Genomic DNA, 19,148 nt, shown 5'->3' on the forward strand with positions numbered 1-19,148 from the left:
TACGCTGACACCTGGTGCCAGCTGGGCAATGTCCAGAGCTGGCAAACTCCATTGGTCATAAATCTTTGATCATTTCCATCAATCATTTTAAAACCATAAGCAACCTTTGATATACCTTTGGTATATATAAAGGCATTAATGACAAAGCTGTGGCCACTATTGCGAGAATAAGCTGTGTTTTCATTGACAGTAATATACAGTAATTCTGCAGTACTTCTGAAAATACTGTCAATTAATTACAGCAGATTTATAGAAAACGTTATCACGTGTCTTTCTGAGCGAGTGAGAGAGAGAGAGAGAGAGAGAGAGAGAGAGAGAGAGAGCGCAGCACCTCTTCACTCCCTCAAGTTTGCAGCAGGAACTGGGTTCATCTATTTTAAGCAGGTATTTTTCATGCGATGCTTTAAAGACGGAGTCAAACCGAGGAACAGGAACACATAACTTGGATTAATATGTGGGACATGGAGACAACGGATAAGACAATGTCTTTTGACGTTCTTCCAGGACAAAATAAATTCCTCCTCCTCATCTTTTATCTATTTTATCTGTGCCACAGACCAATAGTAAGTGACAATTATTTTATTACTCATTTTTCTTCGTTTTTTTTATACACGTTCTGGGCAAAACGCTCTCATTAATGCGCTTCATAGTGGAGTGAAGTTTGCATTTTACAGTCGTTTGACCACGTTAATTATATTTATATCAAAACGCTGTCATCCTCCTCCTCCTCTGCCTTTCTCTGGTTCTTTAGAGAACATTATTCAATTATTATTCAAATGTCTTCATTAAGCTGCCGGCGGTAATTAGTGGTTATCAAGGCTCAGACCTGCTCAGTGTCAATCAAAGATCAATTCAACAGGGACGCCTTCATTCCTGTTTGCACACACTGGATCATCAGTTGAAAGAGGCAAAATAGATTGATGAACGCAACTTTCATTTGTTTTGTTTCTTGGGAAAAAAATATCAAGCTAAAGAAATAGAAAATCCAGGCTGTATTTTAACAAATGTTTTAATTAAGCTTGACACGTGATCTATCCAAAGCGACGTTTTGTTCGATTACTGTTTCCTGACGCTCAGCAGCTGAACCCACGGGCGCTTCTATACGTAATAAAGCTCTGGGGCACACCCCCCCCCCCCCCCCCCCAAATAAGGCTGATTTGTTCTCCTTCAGTAAATATCCTCATTTCTCCCAGCTTCTCATTTCCTCAACAGAAATGAGGATAATGTGTAGCTTTATTCTCAACATAAAAGAAGCCCCCAGAGGCAGCAGTAGAGGAAACGGTGATAATGCCCCCCCAAACACATGGACACATGTATGCATGGACTCCTGCTGCTCTGTGAAGCTACTGAATACAATGCAATGTCTGGGGTGTGTGTGTGTGTGTGTGTGGGGGGGGGGGGGGGGGGGGGGGAATTATTCCAATTCTATTCTGCATGTCTATAAATGTACATTTGCTGTTTAATATGATTACAACCCCCCCCCCCCCATCCTGCACCACAACAGTTTTCAGCAGCTGTGTTGTCCATTTTGTCTGTATTTGTATCCATCCATCCGTTTTCTTGTAGCCGATCGTCTCACCGACAGCGGTTCACGGGAGTTGCTGCAGCCTATCCCAGCTTGCTATGGGCGAGAGGCGGGGCACACCTCGGACGCGCCACCAGTGCATCACGGGGCCACACAGAGACAGACATCCATTCATGCACACACTCACACACACTACGGACAATTTGGAGTAATCAATTCCCATAAATTAGATATTTTTGGAGGTGGGAGAAAACCGGAGAACCCGGAGAAAAATCCTACAGCGCCTTCTTACTGTGAGTCGACAGCGCTATCCACTACGCCACCGTGCTGGCCCTGTTTGAGTAAATCATTTTTTTTTAATTTTGCATACATGAGTCCTGCATATTATTTTTAACATAATAATTTACATTATCCTTCAATAAGTGACATATCCTTAATGGGAAGATGTAACCTTAAAGCCAGACAAAGAAAAGCCTCTGAATTTACTTCAGGCATTTTAGGGACGGGCCAAAGATATTTGTTAAAATGTCTCTGTTGCCTGAAATAGAAAATATTTGGCTAAATTGTGAACAATATTTTCAACCACCTGTCACAATCTGTTTATGACAGGCTAGGCTATTATTATTATGAATATTACTATTATAACTATTGATGGAATTATAATAATTTTGATTTTGACAACATTGTCAATGACGCCACCGATTCAACATAGTGACTCCAGACTCAACAATCTAATGTTCAAAACCGAAGCGTTTATGGACAGATGGGTTTGCAGAACAATGTGAACAAGTAAAAATAGCATCCATTGGTTTGCCAAAATGGTAGCAATTATTCAAAGAAATGAGTCAGGGCAGTCCACGAAACCTATAGCAGTCTCATGCCTGTATATGGACAAGCACTCTGCAATGTTAAGACAGACCTCAAGATGTTTGCCTCAGATTGTTATTTTGGACAAAGCTACATTCCTCAGATAAAAAAAGCTTCTATCATAAATTAATTCACATCTGAGAGCCTGTTTAGACTTAAATGTGTGATTTTAGTTGGGTACAGATTAATACTGGGGTAAGTGACAGGTTTGACGATGCCAATAACCTCTTATTCAACATAACATCCTTTAACCGATCAATGAAGAGCATAAGCTGGTTGAACATGTGTCTGTGTTACTGTAGATAACTGAGACGTCTCGTGCTTTCAGGCTGAAGCGATGCATCCAGACTGCGCCATCATCGCTGAGCACCTGAGAGCTCGAGAGATTTGCAGCCAGACGAGGAGGCGCGAAGCGCAAAATCAGACAGACAGCAGTGGTGGGTTCCTGTGTGATGCTGCTTTGAGTTTCTGCTTGCAATCGCACAACTTTAGCGATAATTGGGAAGCCTCCGCGCTCTACAAGGGCTTTTTGATAGACAAGGATATGGGCTGAGGTAAAAATATATATAAAAAAAGGAAAGGATTGGAGTAAAACACACAGAAGGCAGAAATCAAGGAACATTATCTCGGCCAGGCCACACAGAAGACAGAGATTATTAGCTATGATCACAAAAAACTATTCGAACTACTGTGTATTGAATATCTTTGACAAAAGACTCAATAAGGAACAGACAAGTAAATTTACATCTAATTCGTTTAATTTAATCAGACTTAGTAGATTTGTTTTCCTTCAAATTGATGGTGCATAAAAAAAAGACTGTTTTCATGTGTGCTAAAAACATCCCTCACGGTTTAACATGGTAGCACGCATGCACACGTGCTCACTATGACGTACTTTTGCTTCCGGGTTTAGAGCGTTTCTGGCAGAGCGGTTTGATACAGAAATGACGGACGCTGTCCTGCAGCATCTGTTTGTTATTTTGACCAAAGACTGGCACAGATATTTCATATGAGTGTTTTGGAACTGCATTAACTTGTGGAAAAAGGGTATAATATGTGTTAGATATTTCAGTAATGCATGCACGCTCACAATACACAGGTTGCACAAACACTCTTAGTTTCTTTATCTCTACATACTTTGTGGTAATAATCGCACACATAGATTCATCACATATAAAGCACCGCACATGGTTAACTGATACATGGTGGGAATAAGTTAGGGCCCTAACGGCCCATCCCAGGAGGAGGGTGTAAAAAGATCACTGCCGTAGAACATTCAGGACTCTCCTACACAGTCCCGCTCCCGCGTCTGATACCACTAGATACTATGGCTACAGGTCAGAGTAGATTTAATTAATTTGACCATCTGTTGAGTATTTATGCTGATAAAATGACAAATTATAGATGATCTCTATGAGATGAGTGTCAGGAGCTTAGCTGCATTATAAAATTAGAGAACTTTCAACCCCTGATGCTTTCTCGCCATCCCACATTTGGTGAATTCACCACCTTAGTTGACGTCAGCATGCTTATAATGGATAAGTAACATCATGAGCAGCATATGCTCGGTGTTGAAAATGATGATTTTAAAGTCAAATACAATTTGTTCCATGTGTTCTGCTACATCCAGTAGTTGCTTCGATGACCAGCACTGCTGATCAACAGACCAACATTGTTAAAGACCTAAATCATTATTATTATTTTCTTTATCTCAAAAGTATTTCCTGGCAGTGCAGATGATGTAACAGTAACAGTGGGAGAAAGAATACAACTATAATATTTCTCATGCTGATTAACGACGTGGGTGAAATACATCCTAAATTAAGCAGCCGTGTCCTGAAAATTAACTCTCACTCAAAAACGCCCCCAGCCATTGACTTCTCTGTGTGCCCACATGCTGTCATCTTGTCAGAGTATCCTGAATTCCTCATTTTCATCAACATCAACTCAATAATGGATATTTGCTCACATTTCTCACCTGGTTTGATAAGTGTAAATAGCTTCTGTTAAAATTGGGTACACGTTTCCTAGAATTCCAGACTTATCTTTACTGAAATTGATTTTTTTTGTTCCTCAAATGTACAGTTGAATATTTCATACTTTCATTTCACAATGCTCCAGCTGGCAATGAATGATTTCTTCATATCAAATAGAATCTGTGTTGTGTTTGGACAATAAAAAACAATAAACAGACAAATATTACATCCTGTATATACAGTATTTAAAATTGAAATATGTGATTCTGGCATTTGGGTCTTTGGTCACTCACAGTTTGTGAGCTGTTCAAGGAACGATTGTTTTTCCATGTTGTGTTTAAGTCTAACAAAGCCCCTGGCTCTTTGAAACATTTAATTTTCCTTGAAACACGCTGTTCCAGATAGTGTCTTCTTCAGACAGAAGATTTCCAACAGAAAATGACTTTGACATTTGTTTTGATATCCCTTAAAGCCATGAGAACAAATGAAAAAAATCTCATTTTGTTCCTCTATAATTTATCACAGCTGTTGAATTTAACCCACTGTGGATGAAAGCGGCGGCCGATATTTTTAGCGCCGTACTGACAGTGATTAAGATGTATCAGAGTGAAGTTGCGTATCTGTTCAATCTTCTATTGGATTTGTCAAGTTGCCTTCTTATATTAGATCTTCATTAGTATGCGAACTAGTCCATAATGTACTGGTGAATAATTTTAGAATGATCAGGACAGGACATGAAAAAAAAAGAACCTGGCGCCGGTGACATTGAGCAAATTCAATATGTTTAAATGAGGGAAGTCCATGCTGGACTGTGGATTAGAACTGTCTTCTGGTTTCATAAACTGGCACGGATGAATTAGGACAGGATGAGTAGAAATATCCTGTTTTGGTTCCATGAGAAGAATCAGTTCATCTATAGGTAGTGTAGTAGATCACACGTGGTTTGATGTTTCAAGGTCTTTCTTTATGAATATTAAAGTGTGAAGTCTGTCAAGTTGTGTGAAGCAGAAATCGTAGAAAAATGTCAAAAAAAGGAAGATCTGATAGTAAAAAAAAAGAAATCTAATGAAAAAATGATGCAGGAAACCTGATTGAAATGTGGTATTTCTTTCCTCGTGTATAAAGTTAAGGCACTCTTCACTCCAAACATGTCTACAGCTTGTCTTGCAGCTTGATCCACGACGTTTTCCACTTCAGCAAAAGGACATTTTCCACTGATCTGATCCGGGTCGTTCTTCTGTCTGTTTATGTAGGATGTGAAACAGAGTGGGATGACATCGGATGCTGGCTGAGAGCTGAGGTCGGGCAGGTGGTCAATGTGTCCTGTTCTGAAATCTTCCAGCATTTCTCCAGAAATAAAGGTTGGTTTCCATGTCCATCCCAGTTTCAACAAACATCAGACAATATTTAATTTCCTCTCATCTAATCAGCAGAATAGCTCAAACGCAGACTGCAAGTCTTTATGTCCCATTTTCTCCCAGTCTACTAACTATATTTAAGCATACTGTATAATTTGCAGCACAAATGAAGATTGGAGTCACTCTGGTAAAGAGCAGAGTATAAATTATTCATGTATGTGCTTTCTTAAAAAACAGGTTAAATGTGCTCTGGAAAGGAGAAATAACGTCATAACGTCACGTCACATGTTGTAAGGCATTTGTTTTGATATGGAATGTATTCTGATTTTTTTTCTAATTAAGTGAAGGCTATAAGAGTGAATTGTATACTTATTTAATTTGTATTAGCTTTCATTCATCCATCCATTTGGGTACAAGCCCTATATCAGCTGCCACCGGGCAAGAGACTGGGTTAAACGTTGAGGTTGCCAGGTTTTCACAGGACCTCAACAAATGACAATAGCTTTACAGCAATTAATCATTTCTTACTTGTTATATCTGTGAAGTATGATTTACAGGGAAGCCTGTACATTTCTTTAATACATCGAACCTTTTTCTTCCTAAAGGCTCACAGATATTAACAAAAACTACAAACTGGGGCTGTTTGTAGTGTGACTTAATATGATTATCATTATCATTAACATTAAGGAAGATAAGGTCAGGATCATGTGGGACTAATGTCCTTTCCTCTTTACCTTGATGGAAATGGCGTGTCATTACGGTCTGAATTGCAGATCAGGTCAGAGTCAGTGCATTTAATGGCGTTAGTTCTTGCATGAATTTATGACTCTTCAAACACTTCATCCGGTGCCTGCATATTCAGGATATACTATATAGGCACATCCATTTGTGAATTTTGGGTTGTATAAATAAAAGTGACAACTAAATGTACGATTCTACAAACACAGCAGTCAAGCTAACAACCTTCCCTGGGCACCTGCTGTTTGCAAGTAGATGTCAAAACGGACTGAATCGGGCCGACATGAGGATGTGAAAACAGTCAAATGTTTTCTCAATGAAATTTCCACTGGAGCAAAATTCTCAGAAAAAGGAAATATTAGTGAAGTGTTCCAAATGCCAAGAACATGACAAGTGAATGATGAGGGAATCCCTACGTACGGTTGGACTTGAAGTGAAAACCCAGAAAGTGCAGAGCAACAACCGGGTTGATGTTATAAATAAACTGCACGGTTGTATAAAACAGGCTTTTAATGTTTGAAGCCAATGTGACTCGAAGTTGTCGTCTTTCTGGCAGGGTTTGTTTACAGGAACTGCACCGCTGGTGGCTGGTCAGAAATGTTCCCACCCTATGAGGAGGCCTGTGCTTTTAGTGATGACAGCGAGCCTGAGTCTGAGGTACGCCGACAATGTGCCAATCAGATAAGAATATTCACATTGTTCCTACTTCCCCTCTGCTTTTCCTCTTTGCTGCTTGCTCTTCTGTTCAGACAATGCCATGAGCTTCACCACACCCAAGGGATTTAAAAACACATCACTGCCGTCAATATGCAAAATTGTAGACGTGCATTTTTTTCCTTATTTACTTTCACTTTTAATCTCAATTTAATCAATATTGAAATTAAAGAGATGGAACAAAATAGCACCAAAACTGTTAAACTTCTAAGATAACACAACTGGAGCATGCACATTTTTTTTAAAAACAAAATTGGTGATCGGCGCGTCTCCCATTAGCATTGATCCATAATCCTCCTCCTTTAGAGGATGCTCACCCTGCTGGACTCAGTCAATTGAGTTTAGTTTCGGCCTTTTTGCGGGTTAGAACAGAACTGTGATGTAATTTCCCCTCTGAAACCGCTTGATGTCCTTTCAGTTGAGTATATGGTCGTCAGGCTCCATCACGCCTCAGATTATTTCTCACTGTTTTGCATGTACGGGACATTTATGGGTTTAATGTTTTCTGCTGCTGTAGCAGTGGCCGGCTAGAACCTGTTTCTATGGTGCAGCAGGCAGATTTGTGGATCTTATTTTCGAGTTGTTCCATGTGATCAACAAGTGCGTGGGAGAAAAGTCATTACACTGATGACTGTTGCACTGACCCACATCTAGTACGAACCAGATCAATTTTCCCTGCCATGCTTCCCTTTTCATAGAGGCCTGTTAGTTCTATGTGAGAGGGGTCATATGGGATTAGTTGAATGAAGGCATCGAGACTATTTATCAAAAGGTTTGATTTATGACTCAAGAATAATACTTAAAAAAATCACGCGAGTAGTCATAAGATAAAATAAGATATTCCTTTATTACTCCCGCAAGAGGAAATTAGAGCAGTAGAGCAGGTAAAGTGTTTAGACAAACACAGAAGAGCCTGTACAGTTTATATATGTGACTATCACAGTGGAAGTAAGGGCATGCAATGTGAGTAATATGAATATAACATATATTGTATTGATTATTAAGAGCAGTTTTTGTTGAAGAGATGTAGTCATGTGTACAAAGGATTGCCAAAGCATCCTAAGCATGTTAACACACAACCAATTTAAACTAAAGATTTCCTCAGGTTGGGTGAACAATTCATTTTTCAATCATTTGGATCTATTTTTCACATGGAATTCAACCCCAAATCATTAAAGACATGAACAATACTGGAAACATACACATCGTGTGTTCATTATTTTCATTTAATTACTACGCTCATCTGCTACGAATCTTACACTGAGATCATGTGCTGTCTGTACACGTTAGTCCTTCCATCTGGTTCATGTACTAAATGTGAGCTGCCATGTGACTATAGCTGATGTAATTAGTGAGGAGTATTTTCTTTCTTCTCTCTCTCTCTCTTCAGAAGCGCTACCTCGCCACATTCAGGCAGATCTACACTGTGGGCTATGCTACCTCACTCATCTCCCTCATTACAGCCATAGTGGTGTTTACAGCCTTCAGGTGAGACCAGCTCCTTTGTTGGTTGTATGAATGAGGCACTTCCTACTTGACCGCAAGTGTTTATTTGATAAAGCTAAATGTTTATAGATACCTACAAATAATGGCTCGTGGTATTTGCTGGATTGAAGAAAACAAAACACTTAATAAACAAACACTTCAGCTCTACAATGGTATTCTAAATAAGTACTTCTTTAGCTCTTACATCCTCAAAGGAGAACTCGATGAAGTTCTGTTAGGCACAACCAAGCTGAACAATCACAGACGGAAGTACATGCATCTTATTCTAACATAGAAATCAAATACGCACCTTTTCAAAATAAAACATGTCACCTGTGTGAAAGTTACATCCATGGCTGTTTTGTGGAACAGAGGATTTACATAATTTATCATGAAATCAGCATCTGCTTTCTTGTTATTGCCTGACAGTAACAGTATACAAGCTAAGGGAGTCCAAGAGTTGAACTAATTCAACAAGGAGGCATCTTCACGATGCACCCAGCAGCAGATGTTAGCATTGTAGTATAGCAGCCTAGCAGCAGTAGGACCCGGTTAATACAGGACCCATAGGGCTCGTCATGGATGTTCCAAATTCACAGTCTATGATTTAAAACTTCAAAATGTGTTTCCGCCTCTTTCAGAAAATTCCGTTGCACCAGAAACTACATCCACGTCAACCTGTTCTCCTCCTTCGTCCTGCGAGCCAGTGCTGTTTTCATTAAAGACACCGTGCTGTTTGCCGATGAAACCTTGGACCACTGCTTCGTGTCCACGGTGAAGATTCTTCCTAATCCGTAGTGTTTCCTTCACGCAGCAGATTCCCGCATCTGCTGTGTGATTGATTTAACAAAGAAAAGAGGCAAGCAAAAGGAGAAAAGACAGGAAGACGTGACGAGCTGGTGAATGGTGCTTGGTCCTTGCTCAACGAAAGGCTGTCATTAGTTGACAACGGTGATGGATTATTTTAGCAACAACACAAGTCAAACACAAAAAAACATAAAAATGGTGAACTAAAATAATAACATAGAACATCCTTGCACTATAATTGCTTTTACTTATTTTACTTGCAGTGAATTTAAGTTATTATTTTTATTTTATTGTTTAGGGAAGACCATCAATGCATTGTTGTTGTTGTGGTAAAAAAATCATTTTTAATCTTATACAACATAACTACTTCTAAATTTGAGTTTGCTTGAAACCATATCAACTTCTCTCTTTTGTCATTATTGCTTTTATGCTGCTACAATAAACCAAGGTCCAAACATGTAATTTCTGTCTCTGCTGTCGTTGAGCGGAGAGTATCAGCAGCGATGCAGCCGACATTTGAAACATTTCAACCATTGCTAAGAGAGTAGGAGAAAGCTTTTCACCAATGCGTACTTGTTTTGTTGTTGTATATTTATGGATTTTTGTGTGGGAGCTCCATTTCCCTCTGTATCTATGCATTCCCTGTCTCACGTTTGCTAGTCTTCATTGCTTTCATTTTGCTTTCCCTTTTATTTACATTTGACTGAAAATAACTTTCTCTCATTTCCTGTGAATAGAATTAGCAAAAATTAACATTATATGACCTGGGTAACACTCCCCCCCCCCCCACCTTATACAAAAGGCTTCCATATTGCACATACTAGGCCTATAATTCCATTTCAGGATGTAACGGTCAGAGTAACAGCATCATGACTGTAGCACTGCTGTGTCCTCTCCAGATTGCGTGCAAGTCAGCCGTGGCTTTCTTCCAGTTCAGCATCCTGGCCAATTACTTCTGGTTGCTGGTGGAGGGCATGTATCTGCAGACACTGCTGGCCCTGACTTTTGTCTCTCAGAGGAAATACTTTTGGTGGTACATCTTGATTGGCTGGGGTGAGTAGGCGTGACTGAAGAGGTCATGTAAGAATTGCACGTGGCTGAAAATCCAGTGATAGTCGGATATAGGGAGTCCTAATCCCATCCATCCATCCATCCATCCATGGCTACCCCATCATTCCAACACTGATAATTGATTGTGTAATTTATTATCTTCTTTAGCATGCTGAATTTAAGAGATGTCAGCTCCTGTTGCCCAGTGGAGAGAGTTAGTGATTCAGTTTTTGTGGCGTTGAATTACAATACATTGAATGAAATAGTAATGGTTATTGATGTCATTAAAATTCAGGCTGGAAATCTATTCCCCAAAAAAGCAATTCAATCTAAAAGATCACAACATAACATTTAAGTTACACAATAGCAGCGTCGACGGCTTCTCTTGCTCCTTTTTCTCCAGCTCTCCCTTTGTTGTCATTTTTATCGTTTGCCTCTTGAGCTCTCTACTATCGTAAGAGCTTTCCCTCTGTGTTAAACTGTGTTGCTCAGATACTTATCATCTTCCTACTTAAAAAAAAAAAAGAAATGCTGTTTAAATGTGTGATTTGAGATTTTGACTGTAAAGTTAATGCATCTTTGTTCTTGCTTTGCAGGGCTGCCGTCAGCAGTTCTAATTCTTTGGGTGTCATGCAGACTCCTCTATGATAACAAAGGGTGTGAATCCACATAAGTGCAGTAGCCAAGAAGTTATTCTTTGACTTTAATGCCATATAATGGAAATTATGAAATATATCTGGCTTCAATTTCAGCTGCTGGGATGACACAGACGATGTTGGCATTTGGTGGATAATTAAAGGACCGATAACGGTGTCTCTACTGGTGAGTTCAAAGCAGTGAAACTTTATCACTAATGATGATTGTCTGTTGAAGGGGAATGCCGGTATTTTCAAAATAGCCCACAGTATATGTTCCCTTGTTCTGGTTTGAAAACAACAGCAACCTTTATATATGACTGAATAATTATTTGCTGATAATCATAAACATTTTGTGCACACATTATTATAAAGCATACATTATTTATGCCAGTTAAAATGAATGCAATGGTTTGAGTTGTTAAACAGAAGCAGAGCCACCAATATTTGCTAAGTAGGCGTACACATGCAAGGACACTGACTTCAGTGTTTGCATTGCACTCAAGCTTTTTAGCACAGAAATTGCAAACTGGCCAATACGTTAAATAAATATGCCTGGATGATTACTTGGCTTCTTTGCAATACAGATTGAGGCTAGAGTCTGCATCAGGCAAACATTCAGCATTCTCACCATGTATTGAGCTGGAGAGTAAGCCATACTTTTTATGCAGCCTGCATGCCACTCTAGAATGAATACTGTACTCTACAGCCTACACATGGACACGGTAGCATCTAAGATCAGCTGTCTAAGAGCGAGGAAAAGTGTACAACAGTGTTTCCAAATTTTAGACTTGCTATTATTATAGACCCATACACAATACATCTACATGCAGATAATGTTTTGTACCATGTTTATTGGGGTGAGTTTGGGGCTGTGGTTGGGCTCAGATCGGTATTTTACATTTAAATATATTCTTTTATTTTCCCTCATTGTGCGATCCTGTTCCACAATCAGGTCAACATAGTCATTTTCGTCAACGTGATCCGAATCCTGGTTCAAAAGCTCAAATCTTCAGCCATGACGGGAAACAATGACACTGGTCATTTCATGTAAGACAACTTTTCCCTTTTATTATTCTCTCTCTTACTTTAACAGAATTGGAGCACGGCTTGAAAGCTGAGTTCCGTCACAGATTCATGCATCCAGGAAACGTTCTGAATGGTTACACAGCAGCAAGTATGTTATATCAGCAGTCTGGAGTTAAACACAATTAAGGGGAGAACATGTTTCAGTTGATGAAGACCTTTTTGCCCTAATAGTGCTGGCGTATATCAGCAGCACAGCGATTAGTGACAAGTTCCAGACCGAAGCGGCTGCCTTGTACAGCTGATAAATTCCCAGTCGGATGCCGAGCATGTGAGGAATGGAACCCTGATTGTGGGATGGATGCAGCTGAGGCCACATAGCCAATGCAGGCACAACTTCAGTGTCTGAAACGTACACGTTTCTTCAAATGCAGCCTTATTTCACCCCCAGTTCTTAAATTATTAAGCATGTGACTTGTTGAGAAATAATGAAGAATAAAAAAATGTAGCACCGAGATCACACTTTTATATTAAGAAATGTATTTTTAGATGCAGGCATGATTTTATTTGGATACAACACATTACCAATGTGGTCCTGTGATGTGCTGGCGACGCATCCGGGGTGTACCCCGCCTTTGGCCCATGGTCAGCTGGGATTGGCTCCAGTAACAACCGTGACCTGCACGGTTGTGGTGGAGATGATCGTGGTCGTCTCCTCTGCAAGAAAATGGATGGATGGACATTACTGATGAGTCACACAGTACATACTGGATCTATAGCTTGCCATATGTTTATTTAACAATATAGATAGATTATGGCAAAACATTAGGCAATGCTTCTTTTTTTTTTTTTAAAGAACACTCACTTTAATGATTTATAAATTTCATATTGTAACCGCTGGAAAATGTGAAGTGACCAAACGTTAAGTAGGTTTTCTTTATGAATTTTCTTTCTTAAAATGTATACATCAGAATGAATTTTCAAGTTATTTGTTTCAAAATTGCACTGACGTTATTAGACAATAAGTGACAAGTATAAATGGTGCAGGAAACCTTTAGTAGCCGTGATTTCCTGCACTACTGCGACAGATACCAAGTTACCGGTAAGTAAAGTAAGTCATGCCTGCAAACAAGTAAACAGGTTTATTTTTCAACACTGTTGCTGGCTTCTGGGGTTTTAATGCTGTTATCTGTGCAGATTGTGGACATTAATTTTAGGTAAGTTAGGGAGTTACTTTGTGAACGGTATTTGAACATGATCAGCATGGAAGCACTGTCATCATGAACTCCTTATCATTACAACTCTTGCTTAAAACACTGATGTTAGCATGCGAGTAAAATAACATATATAACGGCAAAACAGAGAGTGAATAAAAAAAAACTTTTCCATACAGTTCAGAAGGAATAGTTCTATCATCTTGAATCCACTGTGGGAGATGAGAAATCCTGCTGCATTGGAATTAATTCATTCTTTCCCCCTTTGACATTTGACTGGCACAGACTCCAGCTCAGCTGGATTAATTTAAAATGAGAGCAGCATATATAAATAGCAATGGAGTCCAGAAATAGAAGTGTCTATTCTATTGCTAACAGCTCAGTGAATCCCTCACAATTTCAAGGGCTTCAACCGGGTCTTTTAGTCTGAGTCAAATGGATCTTTGCTGCAAGTAAAACGTTTGCAAATGTAAAACACAATCCTACAACCTGATATTTATTTCCATTTGAGGCTCATATTAGCATCAAACAACAAAATAATGTGCAGAGTGACACTTCTGGGTTTTTTTCTGCTACCGTTAATCGAACTGTTACTAAATCAGGATTAGTGCATTAAAGTACTGGATGTGACCTTTTCCCCAACAATGAAATAATATTGAAAAGGATCACGGATGACAAAATTAAGACAAAAATGGACGCAAATACAAAAATCTCTCCTGTTAAATAGCCTTAACTGCTTTTACTCTGGCCAGTGATCACTTCACCTGCTCCCCCTGTAAGTGAAAAAAGTAGATTTACTGACCAGCACAAAGTTCTGTCTTCACATTAGCTTAAATCTGTCTAATACTTCCTGTTCTTTCATAAATTGTTTCTATTATTTCCCACAGGAGGCTGGCTAAGTCCACACTGTTCCTTATCCCTTTGTTTGGGATGCACTACACAGTATTTGCTTTCCTGCCTGAGAGCACCGGCGTGGCAGCCAGACTGTACATTGAGCTGGGGCTGGGATCCTTTCAGGTATAAAACAACCGTGAAGGAGTAGAAGAGAAAGACACTAAAGGTTAATTGCTTATAGTAAGAGCTGTAATGCCATTACGGCATACTAGACCACCACTTACTGTAGTAGTTTACATGGAGAATGCATATAAATCGGAGAATTAGGATTTTTCAGTTACCGTATGTCTTGTGTTACAGGGTTTTGTTGTGGCACTGCTTTACTGCTTCATGAATGCAGAAGTAAGTACATTAAGTTTATCTAAGATAATTTCCAAGCCTCTTTCTGTTAGGTCCCGCACCGGAACTGCGGAAATGGAGACAAGGGACAGTTCCAAGTCTTTAAAAATTCAAAACTCAAAACCCTCAGAAAATGTACTGAGCAGGGACGGGCTGGACGTCCCAAAACAAATTACGAAACAAATCGCAGCCAAAAGAAAATCACAAAAATCACAAACATCAAAGATCACAGTCACAATAACAAAAATACCATCTTAACTTAGGCGGAGCACGAACTGGCATCGCGGCGCAAAACACGATGGTCATAACACTGGGAAGGCACGAGAGGCAATGCAATAATCCGGTGGAGGATGAACAGGCGAGCAGTACTTTTAAAGGCAGTCAGGTGAAGGGAAAATGGGTCACAGGTGTGTCTGCTCCGCTCTGCCAATCTGTCCTCTGCCACGCCCACTGCCGAGAGACACACACAGAATGAATAAGAGAAACACAAAACGAGCAAAATTAAACGAACCAAAAAACAAATCATGACCCTTCCTTGTTTAATTTTTAAATTTAATTAAGTGTTAATTTTTTTTAACAAACCCAGTTAACCCTTTTATGCCTCTAATACCGTTTTGCCTTCACGCATTTCACTGCAGGTTCAAACAGAGCTGCGGAGATGCCTGCGAAAGTGTCACAATCACAATCACAATCATCTCACTCCAGCCAAGCGGAGCATCACTCAGATCACAATAAGAGCCCACGGAGGGCTCAGGAGGGCAACTTCCAGTGGCAACATCTCTTCAGTATGAGCTGTAAGAGACTGTTGGTGGAATTGTTGGGAAAACGTCAAGCAGCTCACCATGTGGACTTAGCCACTCCGTCTTCTACAGCAGTTACAGCGCCAAAAAAAAATACAGAAAAATAAAACAAGACCAATGCTTGATTAGTTGGGATGTCATGGCGACACTGTTGAATGGAGTGCTTCACAGGAGGAAGATTTCAGATCATCTAACGCTGAAGGATTATATGAAGACCGCTGTGGAAACAATGGGTAATCACACAACTAAAACAAAGAAATGAGTCTGATTTGTCTAATCCATGTGTGTACGTACGTGCACTGAACAGGAGCAGTTACACTGCCTGGCCGACTAAATGACAAACAAATGTGCTAACTGAGTTCTGTGCAAAAATTCACCTGCTGCTAGAGAGGTTTGTGTGAAGATACAGACACACCTGCACATACTGTATGTATCAGCGCTGTGTTTGTTTGTGTATTTAAAGCTGTATGCATTGGCATTTTAAAGTCTTAAGAGTACTTTTTTTCAAGGAGTTGTCTGCCTTGATGAGCCATATTTGAAGCAGTATTTGTAAATCTTTACAGGCTTTTTTCTATTCCTTGTTTTTCTTTTGTTGGATGTGATAATCCTAATGTTTTTCCACATAGGTAAACTCTAGGAGACAGCAGATTGATGTGAAACAGAGCTAAATGTATTTATTTTCTGTTCTCTACACAAAGTAGCATGTGGCTTTCTGTCATTTTAATATCAATAACTAATTGTTTCTGGCTGTACAATACCAGTGAACTCTTTTTTTTGGGGGGGGGGGGGGCTCTTCTTGACCTCTACTTGGATGACTGGGTTCTGCGTGGGTTCTCTCCGGGTTCTCCAGCTTCCTTCCATCACCAAAAACATGCAGATTAGGTGACTTGGTTACAGTAAATAGGTGTGTGCGTGTGAATGATTGTCTGTCTGTGTGTGGCCGTGCGATGAACTGGCGGCTTGTTCAGGGTGTACCCCGCCTCTCACCTGTTGACTGCTGGGATAGGCTCCGGCACGGCCCGCGACCCGGTAACGGTAAAGTGGTTAAGAAGAGGAATGAATGAAGACTTGGAGTCCAGATGTGGAAATTTGTCTATAATTTTTTTTACATATTTAGAAAATGTGTGACAAGAATTTGCTGAATGTTATCCCTCTCCATATTCATTAATACTTATCTGATACACACTAAAGTGACTGTAGCATCATAATATGCTGCAATCTTTGTAAGAAACGAGTTCTCTGTGTTTGCTCGTCTCACTTGTTGCATGGCATCGAGTTCTATCTGGGGTTGTTTTATGGCTCCTGCTATTTTTCGGTTTTTCGACGTGATTCACTCGGTGATTTCTTCTGTCTGTGCGATATTACTTGATCCTGTTGTTCAATCGTCCACTTGCTTGTTGGCACATATACAACTGCCCTTTCCTGTCTCTTGCCTCTCACTGGACTGTTCCCATATTAGTGTCTGTGTGCAATCTATTGCAAGACGTCCTGCTTTTGCACTTTATTTTTTATTGACTGCTCTGGGCAGGTCACTGTAATTTAAGATGCTTCCTGATGAAGAAATAGACCTGTTTCTTGTTTAACTGTTGCTTTAGCAGCTTTCATCGGGATACCTCTGTTTGCTGTGCAGCTACACGCTCCACTCAGGCTGAGAAAGATGTACGGAGGAACAGAAACAAGTAGATGGTTAGGCGGGGATGTGACAATAAGCTCCAAATTATTATTGTAATAATCTTGCACCTCTTTGATGCGTGGCTGCATTGGTTAAGTTGTTGACTTGCTTTTTTGTATTTTTGTTTTTACATTAAAAATATTACAACTGATGATGTTCAGCTAAATAATAATAAAAATCCTCCAAAAATGTGACACAAGCACTTTTATTTTGCAGTCACGATTACACAACCTACAACATGAACGTTGGGCGTCAGAGTGAATGTTACACTTAACACACGATCACAGTCAAGTATGGAAGTAGGTTTACAGATATTCTTTCTTCAGTTTTTTACGGATGCTTGTCCTTGCATACACATGCACACAGAGTACACGCTCATTCAGTCGTACTCACACAAACAGATATATACATATATGTATATATATATACCATGTACAAACATAGCAAAACACGGACAAGAACATTACAGGCCTTCAACGAGGGTCCATGTGTGCCAAAAAATACATATACAGTGTACTGTATAAATTGTGAAGAAAAAGACATCATTTGTACACCATGGCAAATTGATAGCAGGCAACATTGAAGAGCAGCTGAGCAACATTGGAACTACATTCAGAAATGTATTGGCAATCAATACAACTCACTGTCAGCACTTGTTAAAACTGGCTGAACACACACAGCTGTCAAAGTAATTAAAGAGATATGCCACACTGTTAATAGTTACAAGAAAAAAGTTTGATATTTTGGTAAATGCACAAATGATGTGCTTTTTTTCAGAGAAAATGGAAAACAAACTTGACACCACAAACTCAGCAGTTTAACCTTATACAGGAGCGGAACAACTATTGATGAGATTTATGCTGATTTATGCGATTCTGTCTTATTAATGCTGTGATAATCTTTGAAAAACTGCGTTGACATGATCAACTCTGGACACAGTATTGATACTGATCATGTTCATATCAGTAATGCTCGAATGGTCTTGTGAGTAATTATCAATTATTATAGGAGTTTTTACAAAAAACTGATGCTGGATGCTCATCTTTTTATGATAAGAATATAAAAGTATCACATCCAACTGTAAACTGCTTATTAAAATTATCAATGATTAAGACATAACATTCAATTTAAAAATATAAGTAATTACAATTACAGTGTCACATTAGCTCACTAAATTTTAAAATCCGACCTGCTCCTGTATTCAAGCTACTTTGAGTCAGGGCTTGTGTTTTCCCAAATATTGGATGTGTCATGAACACAGCATTCCATAATATCTACGAGCGAGCTCTGCTTTTAAACCGCTATCCCCGCCTGCCCCCAGTCTTTGTGCTAAGTTGATCTAAGTGACTTCTGGCAGTGCAGTCGTTTGAAACACGTAACTCTCAGCAGAAAAACAAGAAACATCTTTCCCGAAATTTCAGACTATTGTCTCAAGAAAAGATGTCCTTTTTGTTTGTTTGTTAGGTTTGTTACTTTATTGATACTTAGGGGCTTTATGAAGAGGGGTGTGGTCAGAGAGAAGTTACACTACTTACAGTGATTTTGTAGTTGGGGGAGGGGCGTTCAAATGTTCTCCCATCAAAATTGAAAAGTCAGGATCGAGATGGGACTACCAGCTTCAAGCTGTTTAAAATCTGAACTAGATTCGAACGATAAGTAGCATGTGATTCAGGTGCGCCTCAATGCCCCCCCAGTTTATCCCTATTCCATCCAAAATCCAAAGAAATGGCTCAAAGGGAAAGCAAACTTCTCACTCTCGAGCCAGCATCCAGAAAGGTTAACACGAGGCTGCCACCCTGTGTTTGACAAATACGCATTACAGACAAGGTAAAGAAAGCCACGCTTCACTCACAGACACTAACAGCTTTGAGACATGGTCGTTTCCATCCGAGTCGATTCAGACTCAGAGTGACGGCTGGTGATAGAACACGCAAGCAGCAGCAGAGTGGTTTTTTTTTTTTTATCACACCCTCAGACACACTTTGTGTTTTATCTGTCACAGTTGCTCCACTTCCAAATCCCTTCCTAATTTTAAATAATGTTTCCCC

The 19,148-nt window shown here is 39.6% G+C and overlaps 1 protein-coding gene across 1 annotated transcript; it reads left to right on the forward strand.

Moving 5' to 3' along the window:
* The first annotated feature begins 461 nt into the window (after nucleotides 1-461).
* Nucleotides 462-15,419, forward strand: ghrhra (growth hormone releasing hormone receptor a). The gene is made up of 13 exons (XM_068748883.1): nucleotides 462-563; nucleotides 2,721-2,829; nucleotides 5,622-5,729; nucleotides 7,021-7,121; nucleotides 8,569-8,666; nucleotides 9,305-9,437; nucleotides 10,370-10,523; nucleotides 11,117-11,177; nucleotides 11,273-11,342; nucleotides 12,111-12,205; nucleotides 14,283-14,412; nucleotides 14,590-14,631; nucleotides 15,267-15,419. Exons 1-13 carry the CDS (start codon nucleotides 462-464, stop codon nucleotides 15,417-15,419), a joined length of 1,356 nt encoding a protein of 451 aa, XP_068604984.1.
* Nucleotides 15,420-19,148: the final 3,729 nt, after the last annotated feature.

The sequence above is a fragment of the Brachionichthys hirsutus genome, chromosome 15, assembly GCF_040956055.1.
Source record: "Brachionichthys hirsutus isolate HB-005 chromosome 15, CSIRO-AGI_Bhir_v1, whole genome shotgun sequence".
NCBI lineage: Eukaryota > Metazoa > Chordata > Actinopteri > Lophiiformes > Brachionichthyidae > Brachionichthys > Brachionichthys hirsutus.

Excerpts from the sequence above, each read along its gene's own strand:
- ghrhra (XM_068748883.1), top strand. The coding sequence starts at position 462 with ATGGAGACAACGGATAAGACAATGTCTTTTGACGTTCTTCCAGGACAA. Across the intron at positions 10,524-11,116 it reads GTACATCTTGATTGGCTGGG|GGCTGCCGTCAGCAGTTCTA; the intron begins GTGAGTAGGCGT and ends CTTGCTTTGCAG. Across the intron at positions 12,206-14,282 it reads AATGACACTGGTCATTTCAT|GAGGCTGGCTAAGTCCACAC; the intron begins GTAAGACAACTT and ends TATTTCCCACAG.